Genomic DNA, 18,485 nt, shown 5'->3' with positions numbered 1-18,485 from the left:
GTTCTAGAATTACTTACAACATAAAGTCTGTAAGAAGATGAAAATACTAAATCAAAATCTTTATCAAATAGTCCCAGGCTTTCAGCAAGTATCTGTAAATGTATTTTTGTACACCTGTATTCCTGAAAGTATTATTTTGTACTATGATCACAATGTTTAGGTTCTCCAATTTTGTATGATTTTCCAATTTTATGGCTAAATATTCAGTGTACTGAAGTTTAAACTGGATTTAAAGTCATTATTAAATATAAAACAAGTTGTATAGTATTATCATATGCTAAATGGCATTGCGTTTATAGTCTCAGTAGTAAAAACTAAACCTAACAGAATGTGTATCCAATGTGACATGTTTTCAATGTTTACAGAACAGCCTGAATATGGAATTTAAAAAGTAATTATATGAGGGAAAAGCAGAGAATCCATGAAAAGATATAAATCATTACCTCTGGAAATGATTATACTGTAATGTGTAAATTTGAAGGATTTGAGTCTTGGCTGGAGAAAAAGAAAGTAAATCCTTCATATATTCTGATTTATCCAGGATGAAAACTAGTCATATTGTAAAGGGATAAAACATTCCATGATCATCAGAAGAAATGGAAATAATATGTAAGAAAGAGAATTTTCAGCCTTTTTTACTAGCAGGAAAAACTATAAGGGCTAAATATCACTCTAGAACCATGCTTCTAGTGACCTTTTCAAGACCTTTTCAAGATGAATTTTTAAAAATACAATAAAAGGTAAAAGTATTAACTGTTAGTAGATAAAAATATATTACTGCCTAAAGCAAACCCAAGACTGCATATAACACAGATCAGAAAATTTTTATTATTCAGTTTAATTAAAGTTGTTAAAAAAAATTAGCCTTTTGCCTGTTCTCATATTTATGTGTTATCACTCGTTATCTGAGGATTCCAAATCAATTCCAAATCTCTAACTTTAAAAAGCATTAATGACCCCTACTGTAGCAAACAGTGTATTCTATAGTTCATCAAACTTATTCTTTCAATAAACACAGGATTTTATATAAGATGAAAATGACAGCAGTCTCCATAATCTTAAAATCTAGGTGAAACAAATACCCTCATGGTCTAAGAACTCGTAAAATGTAACCAGGTCACTAGACCAACATACTAGTGTACAACTTTAATAATTTCTAGCAGCAAAACACCTGGAATAGCCATTAACAAATGTGTTCATTGGATTGTAGATTAATTTCTTTGTAAGAAGTAATTTTTAAAAAGTATAGTTCAATTGCAGGCAAACATGAAAGATATCAAAGATCTTGTTTATCTCCACCTTTCCCAGTGGAATCAGGTGCAACTGGAACCTTATTAGTCTCAACAAAAACAGATTCAAAGGCAGCTTCCTGTTCATCCAAAGAATCAGCAGCCGTGGCTCCTTTAATTAGTGTTGTGTTGGTAAAAGATTGTTGCTGCTTGGAAATTTTACTGGATTCCATTGCTTTTCTACCTCTTCTTTTACCAAGAATTTTGACATAATTAGCAGGTATAAGTCCTGTTGTTTGACCATCAAGACTAGCCAGAAGCCAACCACGCACTTTGGGTTGCTGTTCTGATGGAAGAAAAGACAGCCTTGTAATTATAACACATTTTGGAGTCCAACAAAATAGTAATAATAAAATATTAATATCTGTGTTACACTTACACAATAAAATACATAAACAAATACATATATTCAAAATCAAATGAGTAGGCTTAACAGTTCTAGAGTCCCTTCTTACAATTTATACTTTTTAATTTTATACTTACTATATTTTCAGCCTTGAAGAACATGAAGTTTATTATTAGTTGGTCCATTCATAGAGTAAGGAGATTCAATTCTCCTAAAAGCTAAAACTAACATCACTGTCTTTCATATTTTTTTTCAATATATGAAATTTATTGTCAAATTGGTTTCCATACAACACCCAGTGCTCATCCCAAAAGATGCCCTCTTCAATACCCATCACCCACCCTCCCCTCCCTCCTACCCCCCATCAACCCTCAGTTTGTTCTCAGTTTTTAAGAGTCTCTTATGCTTTGGCTCTCTCCCATGTCTTTCATATTTTAAATTGAAATTTAAGAAATGAATTTCTCAGTCCTTCTCAATAGAAGTTACAGGGAAGTATAGAAAATACATACCTTTATACAAGCCAAATTTCTTTACGTAACTTTTGGCCAAAATACAAAATTCATTCCATGTGATTGTGATGAATAATTCTGAAGATACTGAATGCTAACTTTAATCCAAGATAGGCAAAAATAAAGACCTCAGTTATCTCTAGGCACGTGACAAAAAGGTAAGGCAGTACTCTAATCTTAAAGTAGGAAAGATTTATTTAATATATTCAATTTTGTGTTTTGGTATTTTAAAGATTACTCATATCTTTAAAAAGCTGTTTAACTGTTAGGGTTTTAGGTCAACACTATAAGTTAGGCAAATATAACATTTTTATGTTTAATACTCTACAATAGAGAAAAAATAAAACACTTAAAATCAACCATGTCTGTAACTGATTTTGTTCTAAATGCTCAAATGTATTTTGGGCAAAGGAAGAAAACAAAGAAGCAAAGCTAAAGTGTTAAGAGGTGTCATTAGTGGAAGAATAATATGAGATATAAAATTTTCCTGAAATACTATATTGAAAGAAACCACACTTGATCTTCTTTATACTTTATTTAGATTAAAACTAATTATTTGTATGGGTCTAACAATAAATCTTAAAAAGAAATCACTCTTTTGTAATCCAAAATAGGAAAGTGCTATTTTCACTAGAAGAAAAATATGAATCTAATACTTAGAAGCCTAGGTTTTGTGTATGAGGGATGAGGCAGAGATTTAGCAAATTTGATCCAAAATTTTCAATTATTTATACAATAAATTATGTGGACATGGAAGATATTTTTTCCCTATGTAATGACTAGAACTAATTAAAGGCTCAAGTTTCCATTAATAGATCACATGGAAAACAGCCAAAGTGGTTACAAGTACAGGTTCTGAAGTCAGACAAACCTAGGTTCATAGTCCAGCTCCATCACACCTTAGCTTTGTGATCCCATTTAGTTATTCTGAGTCTCAGTTTTCTCATAAGTAAAACAAGGTCAGGATAATAATAGTACCTACATCACAGCATTATTATAAGAGTTAAATGAAAGATATATAGTGCCTTATCCTATAAAGGATAGCTGTTACTATTGTCACTAATATTTTTACCAACAAAATGTTACTCTTCCTAGCAAAACTGAATCCCCACAAACACACAAAAATCTTTTTTTTTTTTTTTTTTTTTGCAAATCCATAAAAATTCTGATCATCCTTACTGAGGAAAGCTAAGGGAAAAGGCCATTTTACCTGGAACCATTAAAAACTATTAGTGACCTGGTTCAAAAATAAACCTGTGATGTGTATAAATTCCTTGCTGAAGTTCTTTAATACTTCATGACAGTAATTCCTAAAATATTCATGTTGGGAGTTTCTGAAGTAAACTAGTCAAATAAAAAAGAAAGCAATACCAGTCCGAGCAATTAAAGACTGACAGGGATACTTATGTCACAGGAGAATTTCTTCGGGTTGTTAGATTTGTTACATGTAGTGTTAATCTCATGTTTTTGTGTGGGGATTAACAGAGTTTGGAATTCAAGTTTTGAGTTTATAAGTGATTATATACATAAACAAAATCTTTCCTTATCTCAGTGAAATACTATTGGAACAACCCTGTTGGGCATTTTTCTTCCACATCCCTGGATCTGGAAGGTCTAAACTGACACAAAAGAGAAATACTAGCAACTACTTCTGAGTTAACGAACAAGGACCAAGATCTTTTGTTGCAGTTTTTAATAGTACATTTACAAATTCAAAAAATTCATGGGTAATTCCAATTTATTCATGTTTTGTTACCTTTGAGAGCTAAGTTTAGCATATCACCAGCACGGAAAGAAATTTCTTCTTCGGACACAGCAGCAAAATCATATTCTGCTCTAGCAACTACATGGTCATCCTCACCACTTGCCCAGTTGGTGTTGTCTACAAACCAAATTAAGAATTAAAGTTAGGGTTAGTGTTCACTGGCTATGGTGTAAACTGTATAAATCTATTTGCCAAGAGAAAAGCACCACCCTCCACCAAAGTAAATTCTATAATTAACACTATGCAAAATCCAAAAATATGCTCACTAGGATATATATTATGAACTTTCTCCTTTTTTTCAAGGTCAAAATTACAATTACCTGTATATTGTCTTATCCATCCCTGACAGTAAGTTTTAGAAAGATAAGGGAATTATATCCTATGCATACCTGTAGCCTCTACAGCATCAAGTTCAGTACCCTGTAAACAGTAGTCAGGCAATGTGTACTCTTACATTAAATAAACAATAAACTAATCAGTAAGCCTGTTTTTGCTATATATTCATTTTCCAGTTTTCAAGTTCTTAACTGAAAATATAATTGGATCAAAATATTAAATACAAATGAACACAAAGAACGTTAATTTAACAAATCTATTCTTGAAATTCGAGATTGTTATGTGGTTTTTGAACCTATTCTATTACTCTTACCTGTGACTTCATCATTATGGGTAGACAGAAGTTTCCAGATGAGGTAAGGACCACCAAGGATAACAGCAAAGAACAAGAATATTGGCCAAGATTTGGCTGAATTAGCTGCTTTGTCCTCAGCACCAAGGCAAGCCACAGTTCCTTCACTTTCTGCCCATAGGTCCTCATTCTCAGAGCCTCTTCTTAAACCTATCATCCACTGTAACCGTCTGTAAAGATACCTTATAGTCCTAACTAATGCAAAAGCTGAAAAAACCTTTGTGAAATGTATTTTTAATCGGGAAAAGTGATTTGCTACATCCAATACAGCCCTGAAACTGTTATAGACAGCTGAAAAGGTAGCATCCATCATCATACTGACAGAGGCAAATGCATGCACAATACTTTCAATGGACTGAAATGCACCTCTGCTGCTTTCTTCAGCTTGCTGAACAAATCTACTGGGTGGCAGATCATCTACACGGAGGCGGTTATAGCCCAACCCATTATATCCATAACTATAAGGGCTATAGCTTCCATAAAACGAATTTCCATAGGCACCATATCCTGAAGAAAATGAACTGTAAGCAGGTCTGAAAGTATTCACATTGCTGCTTCCTGTGTGCTGTGATGGCCTTGGAAGAATAGGTGGGGGCACTCTGGTAAGTGTTGGTTGTCCAGGTCTTGTCAATAAACTAGGACCCAAATCAGCAGATCTAAAAAAAAAAAAAGATTCAAAATAGTATCTTAAGCACATAATAAATTCAATTCAAAGTAACTATTAAACACCTCTTACATACCCAGTGTTAATGACAGATCTACTGAAGAGGTGGTAAGAATAAGGATTAGTCTCTAATATCTACATGCTTAGAATCTCAGCGTTAAAATGAACAAGATAAAAGAGCTGACTAAACTCTGCTATTTTCTTGTTTACTTGCTAGCATTATTAGCAGTATCTTCAACCTATTTTCTCAGGGTTAGTTACAACTAGGTATTTGTCCATCCTTGCCCCTAAATGGCACTATCTTAATCACTATAGTTTTATAATAGGTCTTAGCAGTATTCAATAAAACACGTCCTCCTCCAATGTTCTTCAAGAGTGTTTTAGCTTTTTTGACCCTTTGAATTTCCATATACATTTTAGAATCAGAGCTTTAAGTTCCACACCCTCTCCCTCAAAAAAACCCTATTGAGGGGTGCCTGGGTGGCTCAGTTAAATGGCTGATTCTTAGTTTCGGCTCAGTTCATGATCTCATGGTCTGTGAGTTCAAGCCACACTGACAGCGTAGAGCCTGCTTGGGATTCTCCCTCTTTCTCTGCCCCAAGTGCGTGCACTCTCTTTCTCTCTCTCTCAAAATAAATAAACATTAAAAAAAATACTTACAAAAAAACCTTATTGAGATTGTTTGGGATTACAATGAATCTGTAGGTTAATTTGAGATAAACCATATCTTTATAATATTTAGAGTTTCAACCCACATTTATTAGGTTTTTGTTTTGTTTTGAGAGAGACACAGAGAGAGCACAAGTGTGCAGGAGAGGGAGAGGGGAGAAAGAAATTCTCAAGCAGGCTCTACGGAGGCCCAGATGTAGGGCTGGATCTCACAACCTCAGCTGAAATCAAGAAATCAAGAGTCAGACACTAAACCAACTGAACCAATCAGGCGGCCCTATTAGATCTTTTAAAGATTTTTCTGAATAATGGTTTTTAAAAATAACTTTAAGTTTCCATACTGTTTTATAGTTTCCTTGTGGCAGGTTTTCTTTAGATTTATTCCTGTATATTTGATATTTTTTGATGCTACTATAAACGGTGTCTTCTAAAATTTCACTTTGATACTGTTACGTAGAAATAATGGATTTTTTTTTAATATGGTGCTTGTATCCAACAAACTTGTTTTTGATTCTTCTGGATTTTCAATTAAAGATTTGCAGTCATATTGTATGTGAATGATAGGTATGTTTCCAATTCTTACAGTTTTGATTATTAAAGAAGGTATTGCACCTAAGACATGTTGTCCAATCTTGAACAGAAGTGATTAATAGGCATTCTCGTCTCATTTCTGATCTCAAAGGGAAATGTCTCAGCATGTAACCATTATTATGTTTACTGTAGAGTTATTGTAAATTTAGTAATTTGTTTTCTATTTCTATTTGCTAAGAGTTTTTACCATGAACATTGAATTTATCAAATGATTTCTCAACATCTATCAAGATGATTATGATTTTAATTACAAATTCAATTTCTTTAGTATCATGCTACTTAAAATATGGTTTGTCGATCAGTGCTAATTTATGAGTCATATGCACTGACCTATAATGAGAAAAGTACAATAAGACTGTTTAAGCAATCTGACATTGTTATATTTTTACTGTATTTTATAAAGGTATTAGGTATCAGCACAAATATTTTGAGAAGCATTGTTGTATAAGACTACTCCTTTTCTCTATTTAAAAACTTTTTTTTAATGTTTACTTTTGAAAGAGAGAGAGAGACTGGGAGACACAGAATCTGAAGCAGGCTCCAGGCTGAGCGCTATCAGCACAGAGCCTGACATGGGGCTCGAACCCACAAACCATCAGATCATGACCTGAGCTGTCGGACGCTTAACTGACTGAGCCACCCAGGCGCCCCTCATTTTCCCTATTTTTAAATTATACCTTGCTTAATCCTCTAAATCTCTTCCCATCCTTTCTGCATTTTCTGCCCTTTTGTCTCTTGGTACAAAAATATGTTGGATATTTTCTTCCTAATTATCCTTTAGGTCCTGCTATTCAAAAGGGCCAATACATCACAAAATAAGTATCTTGTACCATAATGTGAATTAATGAACTCTTTTTTAAAAAATTTTTTTAAGCTTATTTATTTTTAAGAGAGAGAGTGTGTGTGAGTGGGGCAGGGGCAGATAGAGAGGGGGACAGAGGACCTGAAGCAGGCTCTGTACTGACAGCAGAGAGCCTGATGTGGGGCTCAAACTCAAACTGTGAGATCATGATCTGAGCCAAAGTCAGATGCTTAACCAACTGAGCCACCCAGGTGCCTCTTTATCAATGAATTCTTAATGCCAACTGAACTAAATAGTGTGCTTAGTATTAACGTGGCTTTACATTCTGGCCAAAGTTTCATTATCTTTTTGTGGGCTGCTAATTTATAGTTTGAAAACAGCAGCCAGTCTTGGTAGCTACAGAACACACTTAGAACGTTGCTCTAAGTCACTAATTATCTCTGTAGCAGTGTCTAAACTGTTGCTAAACCCAATGAGTTACTAAGTTTGGTTACTGCATTTTTGTTCTACATATTCCTTTTCCTTTTGATAGTTTCCAATTATCTGCCAAAATTCCTTATTTTCTTCTATTGCCTTCAACATATTAAACATTTTAAATTTATGTTAAAGTCTGTTCAGTAACTCCAATTTCTAGAGTCCTTTTGAAATGTTTTCTCATCCGTTGTTTCACTTAGTTTCAATTTATGTTATCTAATATCCTTCTGGGTCCTGCTATTTGATTTTGCTTATGCATGAGACATACATGAAGAATTGTGGCAAGAATTTGAGACTCTGGATGATGCTCTCTTCCTCTAGGTGTATTTCATTCTGGATACTATTTTCTGAACTATCCTCTAGTTTGCTTCAGGCAAACTAGCCTGCTAAAGCTATTATCAATCCATGATTGTCCCTAATCTAATTTCAGGGACTGAGATGATCTGAAGCTGGGTTTATGCTCCTGTAAGGGAGTGTCTGCTTCTTTTATACTCTCATATCTAGATAGATGTATCTTTTTAGGGTCATAACACAAGGTATGGATAATTTATCAGCACCCTGTCTTGGAGGACTACTAGACTCTAACCATACTCCAAGAATCTGTCGAAGGTGCTCTTCAACTAGCTTCCCATCATCTGAACTGCTTCTTTTGGAATCAGCAGCAGCTTCTATGAGAATCTACTCTCACTTTTGTGGATTTCCATCTTTCTCTTTTTCCATCTTTTGGATCTGGGCTCCATAAATCTTTACCTTATTTATTCTATAATGCATTCAAGCAGATGTTTTTAAGCAGATGTTTTTATATTCTGCCTAGCTTTTCTATTTGTCCTTAATAGCATTGTTTTTTTTTCTTAAATTATTCTACTGTCATCAGAAGTCCTTCCCACAATTCTTTGTCCATCATCGTACAGTATCTTACATTTGTATACACGTCTGCCTCTTCTACAAGGTGAGCTCCTCATAGGTGCAGGAGTTATCCTTGTTTCTCCATCACCTACTACAGTGCTTAGCATATAAAAGATACTGATACAACCACTATGCTGAAGTCTCTTTTTAGTGAATATTTAAAACACATATATCACACAGATCATTAATACAGATTATTTTTTCTTTATATATCCTTCTTTTATAAGTTTTGATGAATATGTTAGTTTAAAAATTGTAAGGAATTAAATGTAAATACTTAATAAAAAAAAAGAAAGTTTCTTCCAACTCTTCTCTGGTTTTAATGCTATTTTTGGCATATACAAGTACATTCAGTGTCCACATTCCATCTGGCCTTCTGTTACAACCAGCAAAATGAGAAATTAACACACCTACAACTTATAACAAAAGATGTATATTCTGTGCTGAACGTGCCAAAAGTCTCACCAACCCAACTTTTTATTTTGAAAAATTTCAAACAGAAAAAAAAGTTGAAAGTACAATGAATACCCTCATTCCTTCTATCTAGATTCAACAACTATTATTGTTTTGCCACATGAACTTTCTTTCTCTCACTGTCTAGTCTTTTAAAAATTCTTGAACCATTTGAAATTAACTTGCAGACTTGATACATTACTCCTAAATACCTCAACATGTTATTTCCTAAGAGCAAAGATATTTCAGACAAAACATAATGCCATTTTCACATCTCTAAAAATTAACAATTCCATATCATTATCCAATTAAAATTCAACACCTATCCATTACCCTCAAGTGTCTTCAAACAGTTTTATTGAGATACCAGAGGTGTACAACTACCAACCTATGTAATTCCAGAACATTTTTAGCATCCCAGTAAGAAATCCCACATTCATGAGCAGTCACTACCTATTTCCTGCTCTATTCCCTATCCTAGGCAATGACTAATCTAATTTCTGTCTCTATAGGTTTGTCTATTCTGGTGATTTCACATATAGTTAATTCTTGTTATTTGCGATAGTCATAGTCTATAAATTTGCTATGAACATCTAATTAACAAATAGAATCATTGTTCCTGGGGGAAACAATGCACTTCAGCATTATACTTAGAGGCCGTTTTAAAATAGCAAAATCACCAACAAAAATATGAAAAATGTGGCATCCATTTGGTTGTTAAAAGGACACCTGCTTAAAGCTTAAATCTAAAACAAGAAGCAGGAGTGTTGCTTTGTTCAATCTCAGCTCATCTCATCTGAAATGACTCAAATCTTTTGCCACCCTATCCATGTCTGTGAATGATCATGAAAGTGTCATGAGCATTGATTTGGGGGTTACAATAAATTTTAGTGAGGAGAATTAGCAAATTTGGCATCTGCAAATAATGAGAATCTACTGTAAATGAATCATACAACATATAGTATTTTGTGACTGGCTACTTTTACTTAATGGAATGTTTTGAAGTTTCATCCATATTGTAGTATTTATCAGTACTTTATTCCTGTTTCCTGCTGAGTTATATTTATTTATGCATCAGTTGATAGATATAGTGTTGTTTCCACTTTTTGGCTTTTGTGACTAATGTTATCATAAACATTTATGTACAAATTTTTGTGTGGACATACGCTTTCCTATCTCTTGGGTATATATACCTAGGCATGGAATTGGTGGATCATAGAGTAACTATGCTTAACCTTCTATGGCACTGCCAGATTGTCTTCCAAAGCAACTGGAAGCAACTACTTATATTCCTATCAGTAGTGCATGAGGGTTCCAATTTCTCCACATCTTTGCCAATACTTGTTATTATTTATCTTTGTCATTATAGCCAACCTAGTGGGTATGAAGTGGTATCTCATTGTGATTTTGTTTTGCATGTCCCTGACAGTTAATGATGTTGAGTATCTTTTCATGTGCTTATTTGCCAGTTTTATTATTTTTTTAATGTTTATTTCTGAGACAGAGATAGAGCATGAGTGGGGGAGGGGCAGAGAGAGAGGGAGACACAGAATCCGAAGCAGGCTCCAGGCTCCAAGCTGTCAGCACAGAGCCTGACGCGGGGCTCGAACTCACAAACCGTGAGATCATGACCTGAGCTGAAGTTGGTCGCTCAACCGACTGAGCCACCCAGGTGCCCCTTATTTGCCAGTTTTAAATCTTCTCTGGAGAAATGTGTATTTAGATATTTTGCCCATTTGAAAAATTACGGTACTTGCCTTTTTATCATTGAGTTTTAAGAGTCAAATGTCTTTTAGGTTGTTGTGGGTTTTTTTAACAAAAATTCAATCAAGGTTCACACACTGCATTTGGTTGGTTGTCTCCTCATTTCTTCTAAATTAGAATCATTCCATTTTTTGGAATGCCCTGGACTTTTTGAAGAGTCCAGCCAGTTTTCTTTTAGAATGTCTTACATTCTAAATCTGTGTTTCCCCAAAATGTTGTTTAAATATATCTCTATCCTCTACATTTCCAGTTAAATTAAACATTGCATCTAAAGGTTTAATTAGAATCATGTTAACATTTTTGGCAAGAATAATTCATGGGTTATGTTTACTTCATATTGTATCACATCACAAAAAGTAGAACCAAACTTTAAAAAGGGTCAGGTGACTAACAGTGTAGTTATTTCCTGGTTTTCATAAAGCAGCTCTGCTCTAAAGTAGGAGCAATAGATAAAACAAAAAGAACAAATAGGCATATCTAGATTTACATAACAGAAACCAAACAGAAATGTAAAATGATTGGAAGGGTGATGCTACAGGCCTACTCAATTCTGGGTTTGAAATCAGGTAGTGACAACCAGGACTTAGACTTCTAGGAAGTAACAAGAACTAACAGTGCTCCTTTCTAATGGAAATAATTCACTGCTTGAAGCTGTGGCCTGGGATGCATCACTTTGGCTTCTAAAAAGAGATTATGAAACTTGCTGACAGTAGTTTAAGATTTTTAGAAAGTTACAGAACTAAGAAGGGTAGGACTCTGACTAGGCCTCAAGACCAGGAAATGAAACAACTACTGACTCAGTGACTTCATCTTTGATATCCTTAATCTAAGCCACCATTTTTACACCTGATTCTTACATGGGAGGGTGCATGCTGAAGGAGCAGGGAGAGTCAATAGAAAACCTACTAGACACAGAGAGATAAATGGAAGGGAAAGGAGAGGAAACAGAACTCAAAAATGCCTATTTAAAACAAACATATCAAAAATGCCGTACACAAGAAGAAATAAAAACACTAAGAAACCAAACTAACAAAAATCAACAATTAGAATGAAAATTCATTCAAGGAAAAATAAGTTTCATGTAACATCGCAACAAGGATTGCCAATATGTTTAAAAAATTTTTTTTAAACATTTATTTATTTTTGAGACAGAGAGAGACAGAGCACGAATGGGGGAAGGTCAGAGAGGGAGACACAGAATCCGAAACAGGCTCCAGGCTCTGAGTTGTCAGCACAGAGCCCGACGTGGGGCTCGAACTCACAGACTGCGAGATCATGACGTGAGCCGAAGTTGGACGTTTAACCGACTGAGCCACCCAGGCGCCCTGCAAATATGTTTAAAATAGACATCAATGAAGCAATGACATCTGTGAAATAAAAATTGAAATGAAATAAAAACATGTAAATATGAAGAAAACTCCATTACAAAGCTTAGACATGATGCTCACAGCCACAGGGATTATCTTGCAACTATGAGGCAAAAAGAAAATTAGTTGTAGACTAAGGAACACAGTGAAAATATAGATAGAACTTGGGGAATTCCACTTCAAGCAATGGCATTCTAGGTAATCAGACTAATCCTGCCACTAAAAAAAAAAAAACAAACTAGAAAAGCTAAAAACATACAACATTACCTGTTTAAAACATGAAAGAACAAGGTACTGAAGAATTTAAAATAACTGAAACTATGAACTTAATGACTGGTTCAGTACCAGATTGGACATTTTGAAAGAAAAACATCAGTGAACTACAAGAGAATTCCTAAGAAAATACCCAGAATGAAGTATGAGTAACAAAAGAATATATACAGAAAGGAGTATAAGGTATGGGCTGTACAGTGAAATACAGAGCATATATGCTGTTGAAGTCAAAGGGGTGAAAAGATGATGGGCCGAAGGAATATTTGAAGAGATAATGGCTGAGACTTTTCTGAAATTAATGAAAGACATCAAATCAGATTCAAGTATCTCTATGAATCCCACCCAAAATAACACAAACGAAACCGTTTACATTGAGGCCCAACAAAGTATAATCACCGAAAACCAAAAACAAAGAGGAAAATCTTTAAAGCACTGGAGGAAAAAAAGAGATTTCTTTCAAAGAAGAAAGACTAATACAGAAATGGCCCAAACTCTCAGAAAGCTTACAGAAAAAAATTTAAAAAGGGAGCCAGGAAAAACGTAGGTTCCTAATGACAATGTTGAGTTAGGAGATCTCTAGACTTTTTGTTAACTAAACAAGAAATGTCTTTATAGTCCAAAACTCAGTAAGTCACATATTATTACTTGTAGGGGAAACTATTCCTGATACAACGTTTAATAGAAGTCCCCCAGAAGAAGAGATGGGAAAGAATATTTCTTCAACAATAGAGATATAATTAGTGAAAAATTTCCTGAATTAAAAGAAAGATTGATGGCACAAAAACAGACCCATAGACCAATGGAATAGAATAGAAACCCCAGAACTAGACCCACAAACATATGGCCAACTCATCTTTGACAAAGCAGGAAAGAATATCCAATGGAAAAAAGACAGTCTCTTTAACAAATGGTGCTGGGAGAACTGGACAGCAACATGCAGAAGGATGAAACTAGACCATTTTCTCACACCATTCACAAAAACAAACTCAAAATGGATAAAGGACCTGAATGTGAGACAGGAAACCATCAAAACCCTAGAGGAGAAAGCAGGAAAAAACCTCTCTGACCTCAGCTGCAGCAATTTCTTACTTGACACATCCCCAAAGGTAAGGGAATTAAAAGCAAAAATGAACTACTGGGACCTCACGAGGATAAAAAGCTTCTGCACAGCAAAGGAAACAATCAACAAAACTAAAAGGCAACCTACAGAATGGGAAAAGGTATTTGCAAATGACATATCGGACAAAGGGCTAGTATCCAAAATCTATAAAGAGCTTACCAAACTCGACACCCAAAAAACAAATAACCCAGTGAAGAAATGGGCAGAAAACATGAATAGACACTTCTCTAAAGAAGACATCCGGATGGCCAACAGGCACATGAAAAGATGTTCAACGTCACTCCTTATCAGGGAAATACAAATCAAAACCACACTCAGATATCACCTCACGCCAGTCAGAGTGGCCAAAATGAACAAATCAGGAGACTATAGATGCTGGAGAGGATGTGGAGAAACGGGAACCCTCTTGCACTGTTGGTGGGAATGCAAACTGGTGCAGCCGCTCTGGAAAGCAGTGTGGAGGTTCCTCAGAAAATTAAAAATAGACCTACCCTATGACCCAGCAATAGCACTGCTAGGAATTTATCCAAGGGATACAGGAGTACTGATGCATAGGGACACTTGTACCCCAATGTTTATAGCAGCACTCTCAACAATAGCCAAATTATGGAAAGAGCCTAAATGTCCATCAACTGATGAATGGATAAAGAAATTGTGGTTTATATACACAATGGAATACTACGTGGCAATGAGAAAGAATGAAATATGGCCTTTTGTAGAAACGTGGATGGAAGTGGAGAGTGTTATGCTAAGTGAAATAAGCCATACAGAGAAAGACAGATACCATATGTTTTCACTCTTATGTGGATCCTGAGAAACTTAACAGAAGTCCATGGGGGAGGGGAAGAAAAAAAAAAAGGTTAGAGAGGGAGAGAGCCAAAGCGTAAGAGGCTCTTAAAAACTGAGAACTGAGGGTTGATGGGGGGAGGGAGGGTGGGTGATGGGTATTGAGGAGGGCACATTTTGGGATGAGCACTGGGTGTTGTATGGAAACCAATTTGACAATAAACTTCATATACTGAAAAAAAAATAAAATAAAAAAAAAGAAAGAAAAGAAAAAAAATAAAAGAAAGATTGAATCCTTACGGTGAAGGATTATGAGTGAGCATGAACACTGTAGCTACTGAGGAGGAAAAAATATACATGTCTGTATATTCATACCTGAACAGAACATAATAAAGTTGCAGAGGACCAAGGTATCAGGTAAAATCTTAAAGACTACTAAGGAAAAAATAATCTACCTATAAAGGAATAAAAATAAGACTCAAAAGAAAAATTTCTGTACCTATGCAACCTGGAAATAAAGCTAAAAAAGGATAGTACAAAGAAAGAAAATTACAGGCTAATTTCACCTAGAAATATACATGCAAATATCTTAAAATATTAGAACAGAATTCAGCATTGTATTTTACAAACAATCACAATTAAGCAGTTCATCCAGAAATTTAAGGATTGATTAAATTAGAAAGTTAATTGATGTAAATAAATCACATTTCAAATTTTAAAAAATACATATGATTATCTCAACAAATTCATAGAAGTCATTCATAAAATTTAATACTCCTTCATAATAAAAATCTGAGCAAGGAGATGGCAGTTCAAAAGGAGAACTATCAAAACCAAAAAGCAAATATCAAACTTAATAGTGAGACTTGACAAGCATTCCAATGAAAGTCAAGAGCAATACAAGATTGTTGGTTATCTATGCTGGCTTATTTGTAAATGACAGGACTGCAACATGGAACAAAGAGAATTTCAACCAAACCACCAGAACAAATTAAGTCTGAATTATGCTAGATATAAAAGATGGAAAAGTACTTCATGGAGACAGTCACAAAACACAATTGGAGGCAAAAAGTCCGTATTTTCATAAAATATAAAGCTTCAATAAAAACCACAGTAAGTCTTTTTATAATGGCTAAATGTAACAAAGGCAATTATGAAGAACAGCAATGTGGAGAGGTAACTGACATACCGGATATCAAAACTTATTAAAAACTGTGGTGGTTAGAAAGACCAATAGAATCCCAAACAGAACCACACATTTAGGAAAACTGAATGTGATGACATTATAAACTAGCACAGAATATATAAATTAATGGTACTGGGACAGTTATCCACATGGAAAAAAAACTAGATTACCTATTTCGCATTGATTTTGTACAACAAAGTCAGTTCTAGGTGGATTAAAAATATGAATGTGAAATGCAGAACATGTAAAAAAAATATAGAGAGAGGGGTGCCTGGGTGGCTCAGTTAAGGGTCAGACTCTTGATTTTGGCTCACATCATCATCTTGTTGTCTGTGAGATCCACGCCCCCACCTCCAGACACCCTCCCCCAGTGCTCTGTGTTGACAGTGTGGAGCCTGCGTGGGATTCTCTGGCTGTGTTTCTCTCCCTCTCAAAATGAATAAGCTTAAAAAAAAAAAAGGGAGAAAAAAAGAAAAAGAAAATAGAGAAAAATTTTCTTGATCTAAGACAGGAAGGGTTTCTTAGCCAAGACACCAAAAACACAAACAATAAAATATGAAAATTTTGGCTATATTAAAATTAAAAAGTATCTGTACAACAAAAATGAACACAAATATAAAGCAAAAAGACAAGCCACAGCCTGAAAGATATTAAAAACAAACATAATAGAATTAGTATAGAATTAGAATAAAGGACTCTTACCAAGTTAAGAAGCAAACATATAGCCAATTAAAAAGTGAGCCAAAGATACCAACAGAAAAATCTCAAATGTCTAATTAACTTTCAAAAAGACAATCTTATTACTAATCAGAGAAGTGCAAATTAAAGATGAAAATATCATTTCCCATCCATTAGATTGGCAAATACAGAACTAAAAAATAACATCATCAAGTGTTTGAAAGAATGTAGAGAAACAGAATACCCTGCTAGTGAAAATGTAAAATCTGGTATAAAACCACTTTGGGAAGCAACTTGGCAACAGTTAGTACTTAAAGATAAGCATACCCTCTACCAAGCAATTCTATTCCCAATAACATTATTAGAAAGCCTCTTGGAAATGTGGACAAGGAGAAAGGCACACGAATGGTCACTGCAGTTTTTAATATATAATACTTTAATACAACAGAATAGTTTGTTTTTATATAATAGAATATCCTATGGCAATTAAAATGGACTACAGCTATATGTATGAACAAGATAAATCTCAAAATCAATAATATTTAAGGGGAAAACATTTTGCAAAATGATACACACACATATGATTTGAAGTTTAAAAACATAGTGAATACTGTACACACACATATATATAACATATAAACCTAGGTACTAAAGTATCAAATAAAGTATGAAAACACAACTGGGTACATTAAACACCAAATAGGGACAGTAGTTACAGGAGGAAAGAAGAAAGAGAGGCTTAACCATTTCTGTAATTTTTATTTTTTAAAAAATATGAAAAAAATGAGGCAAATCTGGAAAAATGTTAACATTTCTTAAAGCTAGGAGTGGATACACAAGTATTCATTATCTTACTCTCTACTGGTCTCCACGTGTTTAAAATTCACAATGAGAAAAAGTGGGAAAATGGTTAATTTTACATAAACAGAACTTTAACAGGATGTCAGGTATAAAATCTGTCTTCCAAATAGCTGTCCAAACTTTTTTAAAAAGTCAAATCGCTCATAAAAAAGGTAGCAGAAAGTGTCGCCTCATCTTAACAGTATAATTACGGCTCATTACTTGTTATGTATCTGTCATTATTAAATTAAGTTGCTAATATGTTCAAGCATCGTGACGTTTAAATAAGGATTACAAGATTTTAGAACACAGTAGAAATACATTCCAGTATACTGGGGATTTTTAGGTGTTAGGTAAACCTACTGTATGATAGGTGATGACATCCGAATGTCACCACTTAAATTTGGATGTCCAGATGCACCCAACACGAAACAGACAAGGCTGTGAAACTCTTCTCTCGTTCTATTTTAACTTTTTATCCATTTAACACTGATTAAAAACAAATACAAAACACACAGGCCTTAGAAAAATGACACAGTATTTTGCACACAAAGGCCATCCATAGGCCTTGGATTTAGAATTCCGCTTAGAAGTTGCTTCTCCAAATCTTTATCCAAAACGTTGCTGAGTTATGCTAGAAAACAACTCAAAGTTGTATAGGCTTGGGTTCCAGTTGCGTAAAAGCGACCTTTTGGGCTTTCACCAACTTATCGAGAGGTTGTTAAAAGCTTTGGAGAGACTTTGTTCCCAGTCGAGCCGGGGCTGGGCAAGTGCCAGCCACTCTCATCTGCGGAAGACCGAAAGTCTAACGCTTTAAAGGGGGTCTAGCAGTTTTGTCACGGCGTCCCGCTAACAGCAAGGGGCTGGAAGCCGCCCCCTTTCTTCCAAGCACCGGGATCCAGTGAGGCGCCCAGAGGCTCCCTGGACAGTGTCCCTACCAAGAGCCGTCAAGTCAGAAACAGCTGTTTGACATCGAAATTCCCCACACTGGCGCCCTGTCCCCACCTTGATACCCTCACCGTTGGGGTTTGGTTGAGGGGGGAGGGGACACCTCAGCCCAACAACGGCCTCAACCGTCTCCTGCCAAGTTCCCGCTCCAGCCCGCCAAACCCGCGGTCTGAAGAATCCCACACTTACTGGAAAGTGGGGCCGGGTCCTGGTCCTGGCCCGGCCCCCGGAATTCGGCGGGTCTCCCAGGGTTTCGGGGGAGGCGGCGGCTGGGAAGCCATCTCCTCCGCCTCCGCTCACTCCTGGTCCGCGCTGGGACGCTCCAGGCCCCGGTACACTAGTACCTCGCGCGCCAGGCGCAACCGGC

At 35.4% G+C, this 18,485-nt stretch overlaps 1 protein-coding gene across 2 annotated transcripts; it reads right to left on the bottom strand.

Annotated features, from left to right (window-relative positions):
* Positions 1-819: 819 nt before the first annotated feature.
* Positions 820-18,471, bottom strand: PEX13 (peroxisomal biogenesis factor 13). 2 transcript variants are annotated; one of them, XM_007075370.3, is made up of 4 exons: positions 18,308-18,470; positions 4,559-5,253; positions 3,901-4,026; positions 820-1,575 (listed from the first exon to the last, which is right to left on the bottom strand). In XM_007075370.3, the coding sequence occupies exons 1-4, from the start codon at positions 18,397-18,399 to the stop codon at positions 1,277-1,279; spliced, it is 1,212 nt and encodes a 403-aa protein (XP_007075432.2). In that variant the 5' UTR covers positions 18,400-18,470; the 3' UTR covers positions 820-1,276. The 2 variants fall into 2 exon arrangements, with proteins under 2 accessions (XP_007075432.2, XP_042837382.1); XM_042981448.1 differs by lacking the exon at positions 820-1,575 and adding an exon at positions 2,062-2,242 and having other exon boundaries at positions 18,308-18,471.
* Between the last annotated feature and the right edge of the window lie 14 nt (positions 18,472-18,485).

This window comes from Panthera tigris, chromosome A3 (genome assembly GCF_018350195.1).
Source record: "Panthera tigris isolate Pti1 chromosome A3, P.tigris_Pti1_mat1.1, whole genome shotgun sequence".
Taxonomy (NCBI): Eukaryota; Metazoa; Chordata; class Mammalia; order Carnivora; family Felidae; genus Panthera; species Panthera tigris.
Note: the sequence above shows the minus strand (reverse complement) of the source record. Positions and strands in the feature narration are given on the sequence as shown.

Excerpts from the sequence above, each read along its gene's own strand:
- PEX13 (XM_007075370.3), bottom strand. The coding sequence starts at position 18,399 with ATGGCTTCCCAGCCGCCGCCTCCCCCGAAACCCTGGGAGACCCGCCGA. Across the intron at positions 5,254-18,307 it reads GGACCCGGCCCCACTTTCCA|ATCTGCTGATTTGGGTCCTA; the intron begins GTAAGTGTGGGA and ends TTTTTTTTTTAG. Across the intron at positions 1,576-3,900 it reads GCTAAACTTAGCTCTCAAAG|AACAGCAACCCAAAGTGCGT; the intron begins GTAACAAAACAT and ends TTCTTCCATCAG.